The 21,858-nt window shown below is 36.8% G+C and overlaps 1 protein-coding gene across 3 annotated transcripts in view; it reads right to left on the reverse strand.

Annotated features, from left to right (window-relative positions):
• Positions 1 to 1,972: 1,972 nt before the first annotated feature.
• ZDHHC15 (zinc finger DHHC-type palmitoyltransferase 15) overlaps positions 1,973 to 21,858 on the reverse strand; it is a 92,808-nt gene continuing 72,922 nt past the window's right edge. For all 3 annotated transcript variants that reach the window (XM_025275961.3, XM_006068274.4, XM_025275963.3), the window contains one exon: positions 1,973 to 6,345. In XM_025275961.3, coding sequence (XP_025131746.1) covers positions 6,293 to 6,345 — 53 coding nt within the window. In that variant the 3' untranslated portion in view covers positions 1,973 to 6,292. The remainder of the gene's footprint in view (positions 6,346 to 21,858) is intronic.

Here is a 21,858-nt window from a genome sequence, read left to right on the forward strand (position 1 = left end):
TTTTTGAATGTTGAGTTTTAAGCCAGCTTTTTCACTCTCCTCTTTCACCTTCATGAAGAGGTTCTTTAGTTCTTCTTAACTTTCTGCCATAAGGGTAGTGTCATCTACATATCTGAGGTTACTGATATTTCTCTGGGTAATCTTGATTCCAGCTTGTGCTTCATCCAGCCCAATATTTCACATGGTGTACTTGCATATAAATTAAATAAGCAGGGTGACAATATACAGCCTTGACATACTCCTTTCCCAATTTGGAACCATTGTTCCATGTCTGGTTCTAACATTTCTTCTTGACTTTCATACAGGTTTCTTAGGAAACAGGTAAGGTGGTCTGGTATTCCCATCTCCTTAAGAGTTTTCCACAATTTGTTGTGATCCACATAGTCAAAGGCTTTAGTATAGTCAATGAAGCAGAAGTAGATGTTTTTCTTAAATTCTCTTGCATTTTCTATGATCCAATGGATGTTGACAATTTGATTTCTGGTTCCTGTGCCTTTTCTAAATCCAGCTTGTACATCTGGAATTTCTTGGCTCGTGTACTGTTGAAGCCTAGCTTGTAGGATTTTGAGCATTACCTTGCTAGCATGTGAAGAGTGCAATTGTGCAGTAATTTGAACATTCTTTGGCATTGCCCTTCTTTGGGATTGGAATGAAAACTGATCTTTTCCAGTCCTGTGGCCACTGCTGAGTTTTCCAAATTTGCTGGTATATTGAGTGCAGCACATTCACAGCATCATCTTTCTGGATTTGAAATAGCTCAGCTGGAATTCCATCACCTCCACTAGCTTTGTTTGTCATAGTGCTTCCTAAAGCCCACTTTGTACTCCAGGATGTCTCACTGCAGGTGAGTGATCACACCATTGTGGTTATCTGGGACATTAAGATCTCTTTTGTATAGTTCTTTTGTGTAATCCTGCCACCTCTTGTTAGTATCTTCTGCTTCTGTTAGACCCATACCTTTTCTGTTCATTATTGTGCCCATTTTTGCATGGATAAATTGGCAATATATAATTTCCCAGAAAGATAAATATTCTTACAGGGCAGACTCTCAGGTGACCTGAGAATATATAGGGCTACACCTAATGGAATTTCTTGGGTTAATTCTTATTCATGACTTTGATAATACTGCTAGCTATGTTATTTGGACTTTGCCTATTTTACACGATTATTGTTTCTTGCATTACCAAATGTGTGACTGAACCTCCGACGAAAATAATGATGACTAGATGACTTGAAGCAGTTGATCACATATACAGTCCTGCATGCAATCAATGATTGTAATAGTGTAAATCTAGCTATGGGAAGATACAAGAGGGAAGTTTTTCTGGACCATAATAGATTGAGTTAGACAAGCTGGTCAGGAGCCCTTTGATTACTGTTGATAGACCTAGTCCAATAACAGCACATTTACTGGCCTATCAGCGAAATCTTCACCACACCTAGAATGAGACTGCCTAGTACAATGGGGTTTAAATGGTCATGAAATGCCTCCCAAAGTATCAAATTTATTACCATGAGGGGGCCCTGTCAACTTCAAATTGGTACTTGCCATGGGCACTTTCTCTACAAGGATTAAATTATGTGTTGTTGCAGCTGCTGACCTTCAACACACCCTAAAAGGAATACATGGTGGACCACAGAAATTAGCCAATCTGTGCTTGGGGAAAACTGGCAGGGCAGGTCTTCAGATAGATATTTTCAGGAGCCAATTTTATGAGCCCATTTCTTTTATTTCTTCAAAGCACTAAAATCCTGCATGATGATGACTGTTTCTCGTGACTAGTAGAAAACTTCACCAGACTAGCAGAAACCTTTTGGAAAAATATGTGCTTGATTGCATATATTCCCCCATTACCAAAATCACACACATACTGCCCTCCCTGCTGCCTCTGGGGCAGTTTAACAGAGCTATCTGAAGTACTGTCTCCCGGGATGCAATCCTCATTTTACCCCAAATAAAACTTAACTCATGACTCTCACACTGTGCATTTTTTTTTTAAGTCGACACACACATACCAATCAACTTGGGAGTGAATAAAATCTACTATTACATCCATGAAATGAGAAGTACAGAAACTTCCATCAAAGTGGTTTGAAATTTTCAGTTTTGCCACCACTTTAACAACACCATAATATACAAAAGAAGTGATAATTTTATGTATATGCTTTTAATAAAGGACTTAGGAAGATAAAGCTGGTCAGTATTTGTGGGTATTTCTGTAGCAAGACACATAGTTTAAAGAATATTATATATAATTACCTTGAGCAGATTGGTGGAAAAAAGGATTTGTAGCAAATTGGCAACTTGAGCTTAACTGTTGAAGTCCCCAGTGCTTTTCTTTTTCTGGCTCTCCAATCCATTTCATATATTACCAAGACCCAGGACCAGCTTTCCTGTTGTATCCCTTTGTTGATTTAGCCAGTAGGATGACAGTCATTATTTCTTAAATGCATCTTATCTTACTGTTTTTTTTTTCCCTTTAACACCATACCCTACTAAGAATCTATTTCCTAATACATTACATGTCTAACTCAATCTGCTGATGGCCCATATATCAGGCTGTTACAAAGAATGCATTTAATAGTTTTGGACACTGTGTGGGACACAGCCCTAGCCCTTTTAGGGAAGTAAACAGTCATGGGTTGCATGCTATTAGGAGCCATCCATTCATTATTATATTACATAATACCTGCATGCAAAAGACTACAATTTAATATGGTACATTACAGCTCTGGTTAAAAAATTGCAGATGTACTATAACTCATAAACAATTTTCTACTGATTGGATGGAATTCATGAATTTTCTAAGAACATGAGACTTGTGGAAAGGTCTAACAATCTTGTCATGTGCCTTTGGTGATTGATAGAGGCACAGAACAGGTCTTTGGTGCCAACTTAAGTACTCCGGGAGCAGAAGTTCTAGAATGTATGAATGGAATATTCTTCACTTGCAGTGACTGTTGGACTTTTTTGTAAAGAAAGAGGACAGAGACTCATTCCTTTAAAGTATCTGCTCCTAATGACCAGGCAGCCTGCTTTGGGGGCACTGTGAGTGTGCAAATATGTATAGATATATATGCATGTGATGATATGTGAAAGGGATAGGCTTTGCATGACTGTTATTAATTCTTATGAATTTGGGCCACATTAAATTTCAGATGCACATTTAAATAATGTATAGTCAATATTCTTATACTTACTTGGATTGTGCTTAAATCTTCATTAATCTCAATATCTACACTTTGTGTAATTTGGCATAAACATGAGGAAGCACATAGCACTTTCTTTTCTCTGGAAAAGACAGGCCTGAAAATGGGCTCTATGAGTGCCAGAGGGCAAAATGACCTGGGCTGATGCCACGTAGTGTGAAATAAATGTGTCATATGGGGCCAGAAGGGGAAAGAGGCACAAAATACATTTATATCATATAGAAAATAAGAATTGTATAAACTGCATACTTTCAGGTTTTTGAAAAAGACTTTTCAGAAATGGTCCTGCTTTAGTTTCTCTCAATGTTCTAAGCTACTCCATGTTTATTCCAGTACTGGGAAGCCAAGTCACTTTAACAGTGCGCTGGACGCGGCAACTGTGAGTTCTGTCCCAGACAGCTATGTGCTTTTGGAGGGTGCTTCATTTCTTTTGCCCTTAATTTTTCAGGTTTGTACCATGGGGAAAATAATTTCTATTCTGCCTCTTTCCAAGGACATTGTTAGAATGAATAGTAAGCTCTGCAAGAACAAATCATCAACGAGAGCAAGGAAGAAAGAATCGAGCACACTGATTTGTTTAGAAATGCTGTTCTGGTTAAACTTTTAATTCTACCCCTGCAATGAAGGATATATAAGAGCACTGGGGAATTACATAGCACCTTTCACCTGTATGCCTAACAATGAGCATCTTTGTTTTGCAAATGGGGAAGATGGCTACTAAAAACTGGAGGATGAGATCCCACAGAGGTTATTGGAAATGGCCCCAAGGAAAAGCAAGCAAAGGAGCCAGATCAGGGTATGCTAATTATCAAACAAACCTCTTTGCTTTCTTTATAAATAATCAACCAACTGGGGGGGGGGGGTTTGTTTAGGTACAGAAATCAATACACAATGACCTATAATGAGGACAGTATCAGAGTCTATAAACTAATGGAATAAAGGTTCAGAGATAGGAATAGGGTTTCTTTATTTCCCTAAGCCCCCAGGTAAAACCCTGCTTTATTTGGCCTTTTGAAGACTGTGTCTGTAAGACATTAAACAATCATCTTTGCATTACAGCTTTCCTGAGCTTTACCCTCCAGTGCTTTTTCGTAGTTCCCTGACATTGTCTTTTATGACCTGATTTCTATGAGTGCTGATACACTCTATTCATTAAATAAGTTATTGATTCCTTCCTGGATTTGAATCATAGTTAGCAGCTGTTCTGCCTAAACTCTTGGCAGAAGATGATGGACTAGATAGATTGCTTTGAGGCCTACTGGCTTTGGAGTAAGCAACAGCCCTACTTTTAGGAAAGGTGCATTTCTATATGAATATAAGGCAAGGCTTGTCAAACACAATGCCATGTGGATGATCAATACGTTTTCAAGATAAACCCAAACAAGAGAGTGTTTTGAAGGGAAAGAGGAAGGGGAAAAATCTTCTCATCTGAACATATATGATTTTATCATGAAACCCAGTGTGTAGAGTCTTCTAGGCTGGTTCTTGCCATTGGAGTTTGAAAAACAGCCCCTGGCACTAATAGATTTAGTCATGTATAGTATTCTCTCAGGTGAAATGATGGCCACAATCCATTTAATTTATGCTGAAAGTCTTCTCTTGACCAGAATTACCTAGAGAATTCAAATGAATGGGTTTTTCATTGCTTTAAGTAGCTGGACTATGCACATTCACAGCTCCACTGGAGCCTGAACACTGAATTGTTTGTGGCAGGCAACTCTTTTTTACTCAAAAAGGTTTCAGAGAATACTTTAGGAAACCTAACCCCTCTAGGATTTCAACAACTTGATATCAGTAAGGTGCCTCTAACTCACTGATCTCTATAAGAGTTGGAACTTCTATTGTTAGCAGCTGTGCACTATGGCACTGACTGAGAAATGGAAACCATCAATACTCTTAGATATTATTATTATCATAGAGAAGCAGCGTTACTGTCCATACTTACTGATTCAGGAACTAGAACTAAAAGAAAGGCTTATCATAAATAAGCTGGGAAATGGTTGTAAACTATCTTAATGGCTGCACTACTATTGAAACTAAACAAAAAAAAAAGAAGGAAAGAAAAAAAGAGAAAGAATTGATATATTACTATTGGATTTTTCACTATTTGTACACTAATTCCTGTTGTGAAAGAAAATCTTTAGTGCTAATCCTTAAGCTAATTTCAAATATGAAATTTTGTCCTTGTTAACAGTATTGTAATTAAACCAGAAAATCATCCTTAAACCCCTTAACAAAACCAATGGTCCATAACTTGAGCTTATAGTTTTTCTTTCATCATAAGAGTAATTTGTGAAGGTTAAAATAAAGCTAGGTAGCAGAGAAAAGAATAAAAGTTATTGGAGAATTTTCCCACACTCTAGCATTAAAAGTCTTGAAAACTCTAATCGCTATGTTAAATAAAATGGAAATCTGATCTGGTCTCTATTAGCTGTGGTGCTTTCAGGAACACCACACATCTATGACAGAGAACAGGTTTTACATTGTTCAATTCCCAATTCACAGACCTTGATCACAGTGTTGAATCTCCCTCTTAAATTTTAGGTACCTGATATAGGAAAAGGTGTTCACAGCTCAGCAAATATTTAGATTGCTATTTAGGAAAAAGATATGATTGAATAAAAAACTTCAGATTTTTTTAAACCTCAATTTTCACAACACAGCAGCAGAATTTTGTGTAAATATGTTGCACATATGTATGCTTATAAATGCACATGTGCACAAGCAGCAAACTTGTCTGATTCCCCTCAACAAAACAAAGACCTATAGATATGATTAACGGTCTTTCTAGGGGAGTTAAAGACTCCAAGGGAGTCTTTTGAGTTCCCCTTTACCTGACAAGAGGAATAAAAAGAGCCTCTGGAAAGATAAATATGTACTTTTAGGCTTTCACTGAGGGGAGGAGAGGAAATGAAGAAAGAAGTAGAGGAAGACTGGCTTGAATTAATTGCTACCAGATTGATGAGTTCAGCTAGTAAATTAAATAACATAAGTTCTGAAACATCTATCTGCACAGCAAGTATTTGATGGGATGCTTTCAAATTGAAAAGTTTCAATTTGCCGTGGTGACTTATTTTGAAGATCAGAATGGTTCCCAACACTGAACTCTGTAAACTTCATTGGAGATGGAGGGTCCTGGGGATGAAAAAAAAATGCACAAGTGAGCTGAACTAGTGTAAACATTCACATGGTAACATCCATTGACAATAATATGCAACTGTTAAAATTATGTTGTTGAAGAGTATTAGTCAGCATTGAAAAATGTTAAGTGAAAAAAGCAGGGTGTAAAATTATATATTCAATGTTATTTTAACCCAGAATTTTTATCTGGAACAAAAGACAGATGAAATACTCTAAGCTGTTGAAAGTGGTGAATTCATGAGTAATTTATTTTCATTTTTTCTAATATTTTCCACATTTTCTCTAGTACATATACATAATTTGATAATGTAAAAATATTTATTTTTGAAATTCTCAAGAAATAACATAAGCTTAGAAATTGCACAATCTGAAATTCAAATTCTAACTTTGCCATTTACTATCTCTATAATTCTGGACAAATTAATTTCTTCATCTGTAAAACAAGCATAACAAAATCTACCAAAAACAACGTCTGGCATATAGTAGGTACTCAAGCAGCTATTATTAGCATAAGCCCTCTGGAAAACAATTTAGCCACATATATTAACAGTCTTTTAAAAAGTTCACACCAGTAATTTTGCTTCTAGGATCCTATCATACCCTCACAATATTGTAAAGTAGTTAGCCTCCAGTTAAAATTAATAAATTAATTTAAAACATAAAAATGTATAATCAACACACAAAAAGAAAATGATTATAAATGAAGGAAAAGATTTATGTTTAAAGATATTATTGGCAACCTTACTCATAATAGTGAAAATTGGAATAAAATCTTAAGGTTGTACAGCAGAGAATTGGTTAAATAAACAAAAGTACCTTAATATAATGGAAAATTACTTGCAGCATTAGTGAAAAAAGCAGAATTCAAAACTGAACACAACATGGTCTCAATGTTTAAAAAATATATTCATAGAAAATATTGGATGGCATACAACAAAATGTCAACATAGTTATCTTTAGGTGGTGGGATTATATGTGATTTAAACTTTCTTCATAGTTTTCTCTCCTTTCTGTTATGTTTAATATACTTTCAAAACTATTTCTCTCTCACACACACATATATATATATATATGTGTATATATATATACACATTGAACATGGGCTGACTGCAGTGAAAGCACCTACTCCTAACCACTGAAATGCCAGGGAATCCCTTAGTATATTGTTTATATTATAAAAACAATTTATACTCATCATAGAATAACTGGAAAATGTAGAAAGGCATAAAGAAAAAATGACCTATAATTTCAGAAACTGTTTTCTACACCCTCTCCTTCTCCTTCATTTATTTGACATATATTTATTGAATACTTACCATGTTCCAGGCATTATGCTAGAGGCTGGCACTAAAATGTGCACAAGACATAGTGACTACCCTCAAGGAACTTATAATTTAGTTTTAGAGACAAAAAAGTAAGTAGGCTATTACAGAATGGGATAAAAGGGCTCTCATAAAGTCATTCTCTCTCTCTTTAGTTGCTCAGTCACGTCCAACTCTTTGTGACCCCACGGACTGTAGCCTGTCAGGCGCCTCTGTCCACAGAATTCTCCCAAAAGGGACATCAGTCAGTGATAAACCCATGTAAATGATGTGGAAGCTGAAATCTAGAGAATAAGTACTATATATCCAGCTGAAGTAGACGAATGGAGGAGGTGGAGGTTGCTGAAGAAGCATCCCAATCATGAGAGGCAGTAGGGGCATGTTTGAGGGGCTGAAGGAAGTTGAGATGTGGTTCAAGTGCAGAGTATGGGGATAAAACTAGTGGAGAGGAAGCTTCAGAGTTGAGAATCTGGAGAGATGAGCAGGGGCCGGATCATAAAAGGACTTGTAAACCATGTTAAGGAATTCAGACTCTGCTGAAGCCAATAAAACAGCCATTATACAGACTTAAATTTTTCATCATTCTAGTTGCAATGTGGAGAATGGACTGGAAGGGGCAAAACTGGAAGTAGGAAAATCAGTTAAAAAGCTATTGCAGTAATACAGGTGACAAACACATGCTCTGGAGTCATGGTAATCTAACTAGAAAAAGTACATAGCTTCCAGAGTAAAGTAAAGCTTCCAGAGCTTTACTTTAAGAAGTAAAATTAATATACTTCAGTGGATAATTAGATGTGAATGGCAGATGAAGAAGGAACAAAACAGGAAATGAGTTTTGGGGTAGGTGAAATTGAAAGGCACTTGGTTATTCAGGTCTGGAACTCAGGAAAGAGTTCTGGGCTGGAGATACATATTCAGTAGTTGTCACCATATATATGGCCTTTAGCTAAGAAATGGACAGATTCCCTAAGGAATGAGTAGATTTATGTGATGCATGGGAGATAACCTAGCAAAGTTTGGGAAGACACCATCTTCAGATGCCTGATGGTAGGGATGGGGGGAAGAAGGGTGTAGAAAGCTGTAGAAAAGCATGAGAGAAGGATTGTTTTTAACTTTTAAATTTAAATAGAGTCAAATTAACTTTTGTGGGTTTACAGTTCTGTGAAATTTCATACATGCAGAGAATCTTGTAAACACAATCTCAGATAGAATGCAGAACTTCCTCTGATCCCTAAACCTGGCAACCACTAATCTATTTTCTCTCTATGTATTTTTGCCTTTTCCAAAATTTCATACAAATGGAATCATACAGCACAAAGACTTCAGAAATATTTTTGTTTTTAAATTGCAGTATAGTTGACTTCTTAGTTTCAGGTATACAACATAGCAATTTGAAATTTTTATAGATTATACATGATACAAAGGATACTGCAATATTATTGACTACATTCCTTGTGCTAGGAACTGGGTTTTTTCACTTAGAATAATGAAGTTTTAGGTTCACAAATGGTGGCTCAGAGGTAAAGAATCCTCCTACTAAGCAGGAGACATGAGTTCGATAGGTAAAGAATCTGCCTGTCAAGCAGGAGACACAGGTTTGGTCCCTAGGTCGGGAAGATCTCCTGGAGAAGGAAATGGCAACCCACTCCAGTATTCTTGCTTGGAAAATCCCATGAACAGAGGGGCCTGGCGGGCAACAATCCATTGGGTCACAAAGAGTTGGACACGACTTAGCAACTAAACAGTAACAGCATTATTTCTGTTGTTGTTGTTCAGTTGCTAAGTCCTGTCCGACCCTCTGCAAATCCATGGACTGCAGCATACCAGGCTTCACTGTCCTTCATTATCTCCTGGAGTTTGCCCATATTCATGTCCATTGATTCAGTGATGCTATCTAACCATCTTATCCTCTACCACCTTCTCCTTTTGCTATCAATCTTTCCCAGCATCAGGGTCTTTCCAATGACTCAACTCTTCACATAAGGTGGCCAAAGTAATGAAGTTTCAGCTTCAGCATCAGTCCTTCCAATGAATATTCAGGACTGATTTCCTTTAGGATGGACTGGTTGGATCTCCTTGCAGTCCAAGGGACTCTCAAGAGTCTTCTCCACACCACAGTTCAAAAGCATCAATTCTTCAGCGCTCAACCTTCTTTATGGTTCAACTCTCTCATCTGTACATAACTACTGGGAAAACCATAGCTTTGGCTATCAGGACCTTTGTTGGCAAATTGATGTCTCTGCTTTTTAATATGCTGTCTAAGTTTGTAACAGCTTTTCTTCCAAGGAGCAAGCATCTTTTATTTTAATAGCTGCAGTCACCATCTGTAGTGATCCTGGAGCCCAAGAAAATAAAATCTGTCACTGTTTCCACTTTTCCCCCATCTATTTGCCATTAAATGATGGGACCAGATGCCATGATCTTAGTTTTTTGAATGTTGAGTTTTAAGCCAGCCTTTTCACTCTCCTCTTTCATCCTCATCAAGAGGCTCTTTAGTTCCTCTTCACTTTCTGCCATTAGAGTGGTATCATCTGTATATCTGAGGTTGTTATTTCTCCCAGCAATCTTAATTCCAGATTGTGATTCATCCAGCCTGGTATTTGGATGATTCATTCTGCATATGTTAAACAAGCAAGGTAACAATATACAGCCTTGTCGTACTCTTTTCCCAATTTTGAACCAGTCCATTGTTCTATGTCCGGTTCTAAATATTGCTTCTCGACCTGCATACAGGTTTCTCAGGAAACAGGTAAGGTGGTCTGGTATTCCCATCTCTTTAAGAATTTTCCACAGTTTGTTGTGATCCACACAGTCAAATGTATTAGCATAGTTAATGAAGCAGAAGTAGATGTTTTTCTGTAACTCTCTTGCTTCTCTATGATCCAACAGATGTTGGCAATTTGATCTGTGGTTCCTTTGACTTTTCTAAACCCAGCTTATACATATCTGGAAGTTCTCAGTTCATGTTCTGCTGAAGCTTAGCTTGAAGGATTTTGAGCATTACCTTGCAAGCATGTGAAATGAGCACAATTGTGCATTAGTTTGAACATTCTTTGGTACTGCTCTTTGGGATTGGAATGAAAACTCACCTTTTCCAATTTTGTGGCCACTGCTGAGTTTTCCAAATTTGCTTGCATATTGAGTGCAGCACTGTAACAGCATCATCTTTTAGGATTTGAAATAGCTCATTTGGAATTCCATCACCTCCACTAGCTTTGTTCATAGGAGTGTTTCCTTAGGTCCACTTGACTTCACACTCTGGGATGTCTGGCTCTAGGTGAGTGATCATACCATCGTGGTCATCCGTATCATTAAGACCTTTTTTGGTGTAGTTCTTCTGTGTATTCTTGCCATCTCTTCTTAATCTCTTTGCTTCTGTTAGGTCCTTACTGTTTCTGTCCTTTATTATGACCATCCTTGCATAAAATATTCCCTTGATATCTTAAAATTTCTTGAAGAGTTTTCTAGTCTTTCCCATTGTATTGTTTTCTTCTATTTCTTTGCATTGTTCACTATGTTGCTGTAAGTATCAATTGTTCGTTACTTTTGATTTCTGAGAAGTATACTTTGTTTACTCTTTTATCCATTGAAGGACATTTGTGTTGTTTTATAGGTTTGGTTTGGTATCAATAAAGCTGCTATAACCATCCATATATACATTATTGTGTGAACACAGGTTTTCATTTTCTAGGGGAAATATTCAGGAGTAGCATTACAGGGTCATATGGTATGTGTGTGTTTAACATTGTAAGAAATTTTATAAAGAACTGACAAACTATTTTGCAGAGTACCTGTGCTATTTTGCATTCCCACTAGAAATGAGAATTCCCACTAGTATGAGAATTCCAATTCTTCTGCATCTTTGACAGCACTTGGAATTATCACTACATTAAAAAAAAAAAAAGCCCATTCGAGTATGGGTGTAAAGGAATCTCCTTGTGGTTTTAATTTGAATTTTCCTAATGGCTAGTGATACTGAGCAATTTTTTTGCCCCCTGCCCCTAATGAATAGCTGTCTTTTAAAAGTAACTCCATTGCCATATTACCAATTTTCAAATGTGAATGACTATTTGTATTTTAACAAAGACTTTTGGCATTAATTTCTTGGAATATTCACAATCAATTTTAATTTAATTAAAATATTATTGATGTACAATATTATGTTAGCTTCAATGTACTACCTGGTGATTTGATATTTGCATATATTATGAAACTATCAGTATGATAACTCTAGTAACCATCTATTGCCCTACAAAGTTATTACAATATTATTAAAATAATCATATTTATGGCCAGTGTTTCTTTATTGATTTTGTGTGTGGATGGTCTACCTGTTGATGTAAGTGGGGTGGTAAACTTCCCTAAAATTTTTGTGTTACTGCTCCTTTATGTTTGTTAATATTTGCTTTATGTATTTAGATGCTACTATGTTGAGTACATATATATTTATGATTGGTATATCTCATTGTTGGATCAATCCATTTATCATTATGTGATGTCCTCCTTTGTCTCTTGTTACACACGTTGTTTTAAAAGTCTGTTTTGTCTGATGTAAGTACTGCTACCCCAGCTTTAAGTTTCTATATGCATGGAATACATTTTTTCATCTCCTTAATTTCAGTCTGAAGTTGAATCTCCTTTAGGCAGCATATATATGGGTCTTTTTTTTTTTTTTTAATCCATTCAGCCACTGTATGTCTTTAGAGTATAGCATTTAATCCATCTACATTTAAAGTCACTATTGATAGGTACATACATAATGCCATTTTGTTAACTGTTTTTTGGGTTGTTTTGTAGTTCTTTTGTTGTTCTTGTTGTTCCCTTCTTCTTTTGTTGTATTCCCTATGATTTAACAGCTATCTTTAATGTTTCTCTTTTTTGTGTATGTATCTATTATATGGTTTTGGTTTGTAATTACCATGAGGTTCATAGATAACATTCTCTCTCTCTCTCTCTCTCTCTCTCTCCTCTCTCTCTTTCTCTCTCTCTCTCTCTCTCTCTCTCTCTATATATATATATATATGATTAAGTTGACGACCTTTTAAGTTAAAATACATTATAACCATCATATATTTTTATTCCTCCCTACCCCATTGTTAATGTTTATGGTATCATATTTTACATCTTTTTGTTTTGTGTATTCCACAACTACATTTTGTGGATATGGATGATTTTATTACTTTTGTCTTTTAACCTTCCTACTAGCTTTACAACTGGTTATTCTGCTATCTTTACTGCACGTTTGCCTTTACCAATAAGATATTTTTCTTTCATATTTCTAGTTGTGGCCTTAAAAAATCTATTTATTTATATAATTGGAGGATAATTACCTTACAATATTATGATAGTTTCTTAAAATTTTATTTATTTTAATTGGAGGCTAATTACTTTAAAATATTATATTGGTTTTGCCATACATTGACATGAATCAGCCATTGGTGTACATGTGTTCCCCATCTTGAACCCCCCTCCCACCTCCCTCCCCATCCCATCCCTCAGGGTCATCCCAGTGCACCAGCCCTGAGCACCCTGTATCATGCATCAAACCTGGGCTGATGGTCTGTTTCACATATGATAATATACACATTTCAGTGCTATTCTCTCAAATTATCCCACCCTCACCTTCTCTCACAGAGTCCAAAAGTCTGTTTTTTACATCTGTGTCTCTTTTGCCATCTCACATATAGGGTCATCATTACCATCTTTCTAAATTCCATATATATGCATTAGTATACTGTATTGCTGTTTTTCTTTCTGGCTTACTTCATTCTGTATAATAGGCTCCAGTTTCATCCACCTCATTAGAACTGATTCAAAGGCATTCTTTTTAATGGCTGAGTAATATTCCATTGTGTATATGTACCACAGCTTTCTTATCCATTCATCTGCCAATGGACGTCTAAGTTGCTTCCATGTCCTGACTATTGTAAACAGTGCCACGATGAACACTGGGGTACACGTGTCTCTTTCAGTTCTGGTTTCCTCAGTGTGTATGCCCAGCAGTGGGATTGCTGGGTCGTATGGCAGTTCTATTTCCAGTTTTTTTAAGGAATCTCCACACTGTTCTCCATAGTGGCTGTACTAGTTTGCATTCCCACAACAGTGTAAGAGGGTTCCCTTTGTTCCATACCCTCTCCAGCATTTATTGTTTGCAGACTTTTTGATAGCAACCATTCTGACGGGCATGAGATGGTACCTCATTGTGGTTTTGATTTGCATTTATCTGATAATGAGTGATGTTGAGCATTTTTTCATTTGTTTGTTAGCCATCTGTATGTCTTCTTTGGAGAAATGTCTGTTTAGTTCTTTGGCCCATATTTTGATTGGGTTGTTTATTTTTCTGGAATTGAGCTATAGGAGTTGCTTGTATATTTTGAGATTAATTCTTTGTCAGTTGCTTCATTTGCTATTATTTTCTCCCATTCTGAAGGCTGTCTTTTCACCGTGCTTATAGTTTCCTTTGTTGTGCAGAAGCTTTTAAGTTTAATTAGGTCCCATTTGTTTATTTTTGCTTTTATTTCCAATAATCTGGGAGGTGAGTCATAGAGGATCCTGCTGTGATATTGGTCGGAGAGTGTTTTGCCTGTGTTTTCCTCTAGGAGTTTTATATAGTTTCTGGTCTTATGTTTAGATCTTTAATCCATTTTGAGTTTATTTTTGTGTATGCTGTTAGAAAGTATTCTAGTTTCATTCTTTTACCAGTGGTTGACCAGTTTTCCCAGCACCACTTGTTAAAGAGACTGTCTTTTCTCCATTGTATATTCTTGCCCCCTTTGTCAAAGTTAAGGTGTCCATAGGTGCTTGGATTTATCTCTGGGCTTTCTATTTTGTTCCATTGATCTATATTTCTGTCTTTGTGCCAGTACCATACTATCTTGATGACTGTAGCTTAGTAGTATAGTCTGAATTCAGGCAGGTTGATTCCTCCAGTTCCATTCTTCTTTCTCAAGATCGCTTTGGCTATTCAAGGTTTTTTGTATTTCCATACAAATTGTGAAATTATTTGCTCTAGTTCTGTGAAAAATACCGTTGGTAGCTTGATAGGGATTGCATTGAATCTATAGATGGCTTTGGGTAGTATACTCATTTTCATTATATTGATTCTTTCTATCCATGAACATGGTATATTTCTCCATCTATTTGTGTCACCCTTGATTTCTTTCATCAGTGTTTTATAGTTTTCCATATATAGGTCTTTTGTTTCTTAGGTTGATTTATTCCTGAGTATTTTATTCTTTTTGTTGCAATGGTGAATGGAATTGTTTCCTTAATTTCACTTTCTGTTCTCTCATTGTTAGTGTATAGGAATGCAAGGGATTTCTGTGTGTTGATTTCATATCCTGAAACTTTACTATATTCACTGATTAGTTCTAGTAATTTTCTGGTGGAATCTTTAGGGTTTTCTATGTGGAGGATCATGTCATCTGCAAACAGTGAGAGTTTTACTTCTTCTTTTCCAAACTGGATTCTTTTTATTTATTTTTCTTCTCTGATTGCTGTGGCTAAATCGTCCAAAACTATGTTGAATAGTAGTGGTGAGAGTGGGCACCTTTGTCTTGTTCCTGACTTTAGGGGAAATGCTTTCATTTTTTTCACCACTGAGGATAGTGTTTGCTGTGGGTTTATCATATATGGCTTTTATTATGTTGAGGTATGTTCCTTTTATTCCTGCATTCTGGAGGGGTTTTATCATAAATGGATGTTGAATTTTGTCAAAGGCTTTCTCTGCATCGGTTGAGATAATCTGGAGAAGGAAATGGCAACCAACTCCCCAATTCTTTCCTGGCAAGTCCCGTGGACAGAGGAGCCTGGTGTACTGCTGTCCATAAGGTCACACAGAGTTGGAAACAACTGAAAGAATTTAGCATGCATGCATGCATTGGAGAAGGAAATGGCAATCCACTCCAGTGTTCTTGCCTGGAGAATCCCAGGGGCAGAGGAGCCTGGTGGGCTGCTGTCTATGGGGTCGCACATGAGTTGGAAACGACTGAAGCGACTTAGCAGCAGCAAAGGCAGCATTGAGATAATCATATGGTTTTTATCTTTCAATTTATTAATGTGGCATATCACATTGATTGATTTGTGAATATTGAAGAATTCTTGCATCCCTGGGATAAAGCCCACTTGGTCATGATGTATGATCTTTTTAATATGTGGTTGGATTCTGTTTGCTAGAATTTTGTTAAGGATTTTTGCATCTGTGTTCATCAGTGATATTGGCCTCTGGTTTTCTTTTTTTGTGGCATCTTTGTCTGGTTTTGGTATTATGGCGATGGTGGCCTCATAGAATGAGTTTGGAAGTTTACCTTCCTCTGCTATTTTCTGGAAGAGTTTGAATAGGATAGGTGTTAGCTCTTCTCTAAATTTTTGGTAAAATTCAGCTGTGAAGCCATCTGGTCCTGGGTTTTTTTTTGTTGTTGTTGGAAAATTTCTGATTACAGTTTCGATTTCTGTGCTTGTGATGGGTCTGTTAAGATTTTCTATTTCTTCCTGGTTCAGTTTTGGAAAGTTATACTTTTCTAGGAATTTGTTTATTTCTTCCAAGTTGTCCATTTTATTGGCATATAGTTGCTGATAGTAGTCTCTTATGATCCTTTGCATTTCTGTATTGTCTGTTGTGATTTCTCCATTTTCATTTCTAATTTTGTGGATTTGATTCTTCTCCCTTGTTTTCTTGTTGAGTCTGGCTAATGGTTTGTCTATTTTATTTATCTTCTCAAAGAACCAGCCTCTAGGTTTGTTGATTTTTGCTATGGTCTCCTTTGTTTCTTTTGCATTTATTTCTACCCTAATTTTTATGATTTCTTTCCTTCTACTAACCCTGGGGTGCTTCATTTCTTCTTTTTCTAGTTGCTTTAGGTATAGAGTTAGGTTATTTATTTGATTTTCTCTTGTTTCTTGAGGTAAGTCTGTATTGCTGTGAACCTTCCCCTTAGCACTGCTTTTACTGAATCCCACAGGTTTTGGGTTATTGTGTTTTCATTTTCATTTGTTTCTATGTATATTTTGATTTCTTCTGTGGATTGTTGGTTATTCAGAAGAGTGTTGTTGAGCCTCCGTATGTTTAATAGTTTTTTTTTTTTTCCCCTGTAGTTGACATCTAATCTTACCACATTGTGATCAGAAAAGATGCTTGGAATGATTCCATTTTTTTTTTTAATTTACCAAGGCAAGACTTCTGGCCCAGGATGTGATCTATCCTGGAGAAGCTTCTGTGTGCTCTTGAGAAAAAGGTGAAATACATTTTTTTTGGGTGAAAGTCTTATAGATATCAATTAGGTCTAACTGGTCCATTGTATCATTTAAAGTTTGTGTTTCCTTGCTAATTTTCTGTTTAGTTGATCTATCCATAGGTGTGAGTGGGGGTATTAAAGTCTCCCACTATTATTGTGTTACTGTTAATTTCCCCTTTCATACTTGTTAGCATTTGCCTTACATATTGCGGAATATTGTGATCGTTTTTGCCATACATCAACATGAATTGGTTATAGGCATACGTGTGTCCCCTCACTCCTTTTTTTGCTTAGAGGAATGCCTTTAACATTTCTTCTTAACCTGGTTTAGTGGTGCTGAACTCTTTCTACTTCTGCTTGTCTGAAAAATTATTTATTACTTGTTTAAATCTGAATGAGAACTCAGGACGGTAGAGCAGTATTGGCTGTAACTTTTTTCCTTTCCTCATTTTGAATATATTGTGCCAATCCCTTTTGGCCTGCAGAGTATCTTCTGAAAAGTCAGATCGCTTTATGTGAGTTCCCTTATATATAGCACATTGCTTTCCCTTGCTGCTTTTAAGATTCTTGTTTTAATTTTTCCCTTTAAATATAATGTGTCTTGGTGTGTACCTCTTTGCATTCATCTCATTTGGGATGCTCTGTGCTTTCTGGATCTGGTTGTCTGTTTCCTTTCCCAGGTTAGGGAAGTTTTCAATTATTATTTCTTAAAATAAGTTCTCTAACCCTTTCTCTCTTCTTTCTGTGACCCATATAATGAAAATGTAGTATGCTGATGTTGTCTCAGAGGTCTTTTAAACAATTTTCCCCCTTTTTAAAGCTCTCTTTTCTTTTTCCTCTTTAGTTTGTGTGATTTCTACTGTGTGTCATCCAGATTGCTGATCCATTCTGCTGTGTCATCTAATATATTGTTGACTCCTTCTAGTGTTTTTTTATTTAAGTTATTATATTCTTCAAATGTATTTGTTTCTTCTTTGTATTTTCTAACCCTTTGTTGAAATTTTCACTGTGTTAACCCATTCATCTCACGAGTTTGTTGAACATCTTTATGATGATTACTTTGCTTGGTAGTTTGCTTATCTTCATTTCATTTAGCTCTTCTTCTGGGGTTTCATCTTGTTCCTTTGTTTGGAACAAATCCTTCTGTCAGTTCATTTTGCCTAATTTGCTATTTTTATTTCTATGTATTTGGTAGGTTGGTTATGTTTCTTGATCTTGGAGAAGTGACCTTATATAGGAGATGTCCTATGGAGCCCAGCAGCGTGCTTCCCTCAGATCACCAGTGCTATATGTTCTAGGGGTGCCTCCTATGTGGGCTGCATGTGCCCTTCTCTTGTGGTAGGGCTAAATACTGTGGGTGTGCACGTGGGTAGGTCTTGATCCTAGTATAGTTAGCTATGAGGCCATGCCTTTTGCAGTGGCTGTGGGCCTACTGAAATGTGAGATAGGCTTCCCACACAGTTGGCTCTGTGGCCCAGGAGGGGTTGGAGTTGCTGCCAGCCTACTGTTAGGTGGAGTTAGAAATCCCTGTGATTGTTTGCGTGGCTTGAGGGGACTTAGTGCTGGTGCCAACCTGTTATTGGGTGAGGCTGAGTCCCCAGTGCAAACAGGCTGGTAGGAGGATTCCAAAATGATGCTTCCCAGTGCTGGTTTTATCAGAATGAGGTACTCTACATGGCTGCCACCACTGTCTCCATTCCCCAGGGTGAGTAGCAGTTGCCCTCTGTCTCTCTAGGAGTCTCTCCAAGATCAACAAGTGGGTCTGACCCAAGCTCCTTTCAAACTACTGCTTCTATCCTGGGTCTTTGGGTATGTGGGACTTTTTGTGTGCCTTTTAAGAGCAAAGTCTGTTTCCTATAGCTTTCCAGCTCTTTCACCCTAAGTCCTGGTAGTTTTCAATGTTAGATGTTCTGTGAGCTCATCTTGCCAGTGTAGGATCCCCAGGCTGGGGAGACTGATTTGGGAATCAGATCCCTTGCTCCTTGGGGAGAATTTCTATGATTGTTATATTTCTCCCATTTGTGGGTCACTCACCTGAAGGTGTAGGTCCTGGCTATACTGCCTCTGCCCCTCCCACCTGTCTCATTGTGGTTCCTTCTTTATGTCTTTAGTTGTGGGAAAATTTTCTGCTAGTCTTCAGGTCATTCTCAGAGAATTATAGTAGTTGTAATTTTCCTGTGTCCATCAGAGGAGATGAGATCAGGGTGTTCCTACTCTGTCATTTTGGCCACCCCATTAAGCATTTTTTCTTATGCTTATTTCCACTTTTGGTGAAATATCCATTCGAACCTTTTGCTCATTATTTTATTGTGTTTGCTTTCTTACTTTTGAGATTTTAGAGCATTTAACATAATCTAGATACAAGTCCTTTATCAGACATGTGTTTTGCAAATATTTTCCCTCAGTCAGTGGCCTGTCTTTATTTTCTTAACAATGATTTTCTCAGAGAATACATTTTTAATTTTGTTGAAGTCCAACTTGTAATTTTTTTCTTTCATGTATAGTACTTTTGATGTCATATCTAAGAACTATTTGCTTAACTCAAAGTAATAAAGATTTTCTCCTAAATTTTCCTCTGAGATTTTTACAGTTTTGCATTTAGGTGTATGATCATTTTGAATTAAATTTTGTACATGTTGTGAGCTGTAGGTGTAGGTATGTCCAATTATTCTATCACTGTTTGTTGAAGACTGTATGTTCTCCACTGAATTACCCTTGTATCTTTATGAAAAAATCAGTTGAACATCTTTATGTGTCTATGTAGTTTATTTTTTATTCTGTTCCATTGGTTCATAGGTCTGTTCCTTTGGTTAATATCACACTGTCTTGACTACTATAGCATTATAGTATGTCTTAAAATTGGAAGTTTGAGTTGTTCAATTTTGTATTTTTTTCAGAATTGTTTTGACTATTCTAGTTTCCTTACTTTTACATATAAATTTTAGTGTCAGCTTGTCTATCTATACAAAAAACTTTAACTAAAATTAAAATCTGAATTAGGATTATATTAAATGCCTATCAATTTTGGGAGTATTGACATCTTAATTATACGGAATCTTCTGACCCATAAGCATAGTATGTATCTCTGTTTATTTAGGTCTTCCATGGCTTTTTCATCAATGTTTTATAAGTCTCAGCATATAGATATTATGTATGATTTGTTAAATATATATCTAGTTATTTACTTTTTTTGAAGTTATTGTGAATGGTATTGTGTTTTTGATTTTGGTTTCCCAATTGTGCAATGCTAGTATATAGGAATATAATAGATGTTTGTCCATTGATCTTGTGTGCTGTGAACTTGATAACTTACTCATTAGTTCTAGGAGTTTTTGTAGATTCTTTATGTAGACAATCATGACATCTGCAAATAGAGATAATTTTACTTCTTTTCCAATTAGAGTGACTTTTATTTCCTTTCTTAGCCCTATTTCATGTGTTAGGTGGAGAAGGCAATGGCAACCCACTCCAGTATTCTTGCCTGGAAAATCCCATGGACGGAAGAGCCTTGTAGGCTGCAGTCCATGGGGTCGCTGAAAGTCAGGCACAACTGAGCGACTTCACTTTTACTTTTCACTTTCATGCATTGGAGAAGGAAATGGCAACCCACTCCAGTATTCTTGCCTGGAGAATCCCAGGGACAGAGGAGCCTAGTGGGCTGCCATCTATGGGGTCGCAGAGAGTCGGACATGATGGAAGTGACTTAGCAGCAGCAGCAGCATATGTTAGGACTTTCCTATGATATGGAATGACAGTGATAAGAGAGACTATATGAAGTTGTGGTTAACAAAGGAAGGAACTACTGGTAAACAGTGAACACTTATCAGATCAGTCTAAGTTGAAGATCACAAATGTGTAGTCTCAGCTGTGTTATTTCTAATCAGTTGCAGTGAGTATTTATAACCAGTTGTATTATTTTTGTAGTAGTTCTCAGCAGCCTGAGTATAGAAATGGAGAAGACAGATGGCTGGATTTGATCTGGAGTTTGGATTTTTGCTGGCTAAAGCAATGAAGTTAGGGAGAAAAGAATATTGCCGAGAGAGAGGTTGAAGTGTTAAGGCTTGACAGAGAAGGAAGTAACCCATGTAAAAAGTTTGTTTTTACTTATATTTTGATATAATTCCTTTCAGTGTTCCCCTACATATATAGATATATTTTAATACTTAAAAATTTTATATTAAAATTAAAAATACTATTCTATAATGTTTTCAAGGTCCATCCCATGTTGTAGCATGCATTTCTTTGGTTGCCAAATGGCATTCCATTGTACAGATATGCTGCATTTTGTTTATCTATTCATCAGTAGATGGATATTAGTGTTTCCATTTTTTGGGTATTATGAATAGTGCTGCTGTGAGCATTCATGCAGGAGTTTTTGGGCATATGATTTTCATTTTTCTTGGTTATATACAAAGAAGTGGAATTGCTGGGGCATATGGTAATTTTAGACATGAACAATGGACATGAACTTGGGCAAACTCTGGGAGATGGTGAGGGACAGAGAGGCCTGGCGTGCTGTGGTCCATGGGGTCACAAAGAGTTGGACAGGACTTGGCAACTGAATGACAATAATGGTAATTTTATGTTTAACATACTAAAGGGCTTCCAAGCTGTTTTCCAAAGTGACTTCCCCATTCTGTACTGCCACCAGAAGTGTATGAAGGTTCTAATTTCTCCGAATCCTTACCAACATTTGTTATTATCTGTCTTCTGGATTATAGCCATCCTCTGTTGTTGTTTAGTCACTAAATCTTTAGCAACCCCATGGACTGTGGCCCACCAGGCTTCTCTGTCCATGGGATTTCCCAGGCAAGAATACTGGACTAGGTTGCCATTTCCTTCTCCAGGGGAGCTTCCTGACCCAGAAATTGAACCTGTATCTCCTGCATTGGCAAGTGGATTCTTTACCACTGAGCCACCAGGAAATCCCATGGATGAAGGAACCTGGTGGG

The sequence above is a fragment of the Bubalus bubalis genome, chromosome X (genome assembly GCF_019923935.1).
Source record: "Bubalus bubalis isolate 160015118507 breed Murrah chromosome X, NDDB_SH_1, whole genome shotgun sequence".
NCBI lineage: Eukaryota > Metazoa > Chordata > Mammalia > Artiodactyla > Bovidae > Bubalus > Bubalus bubalis.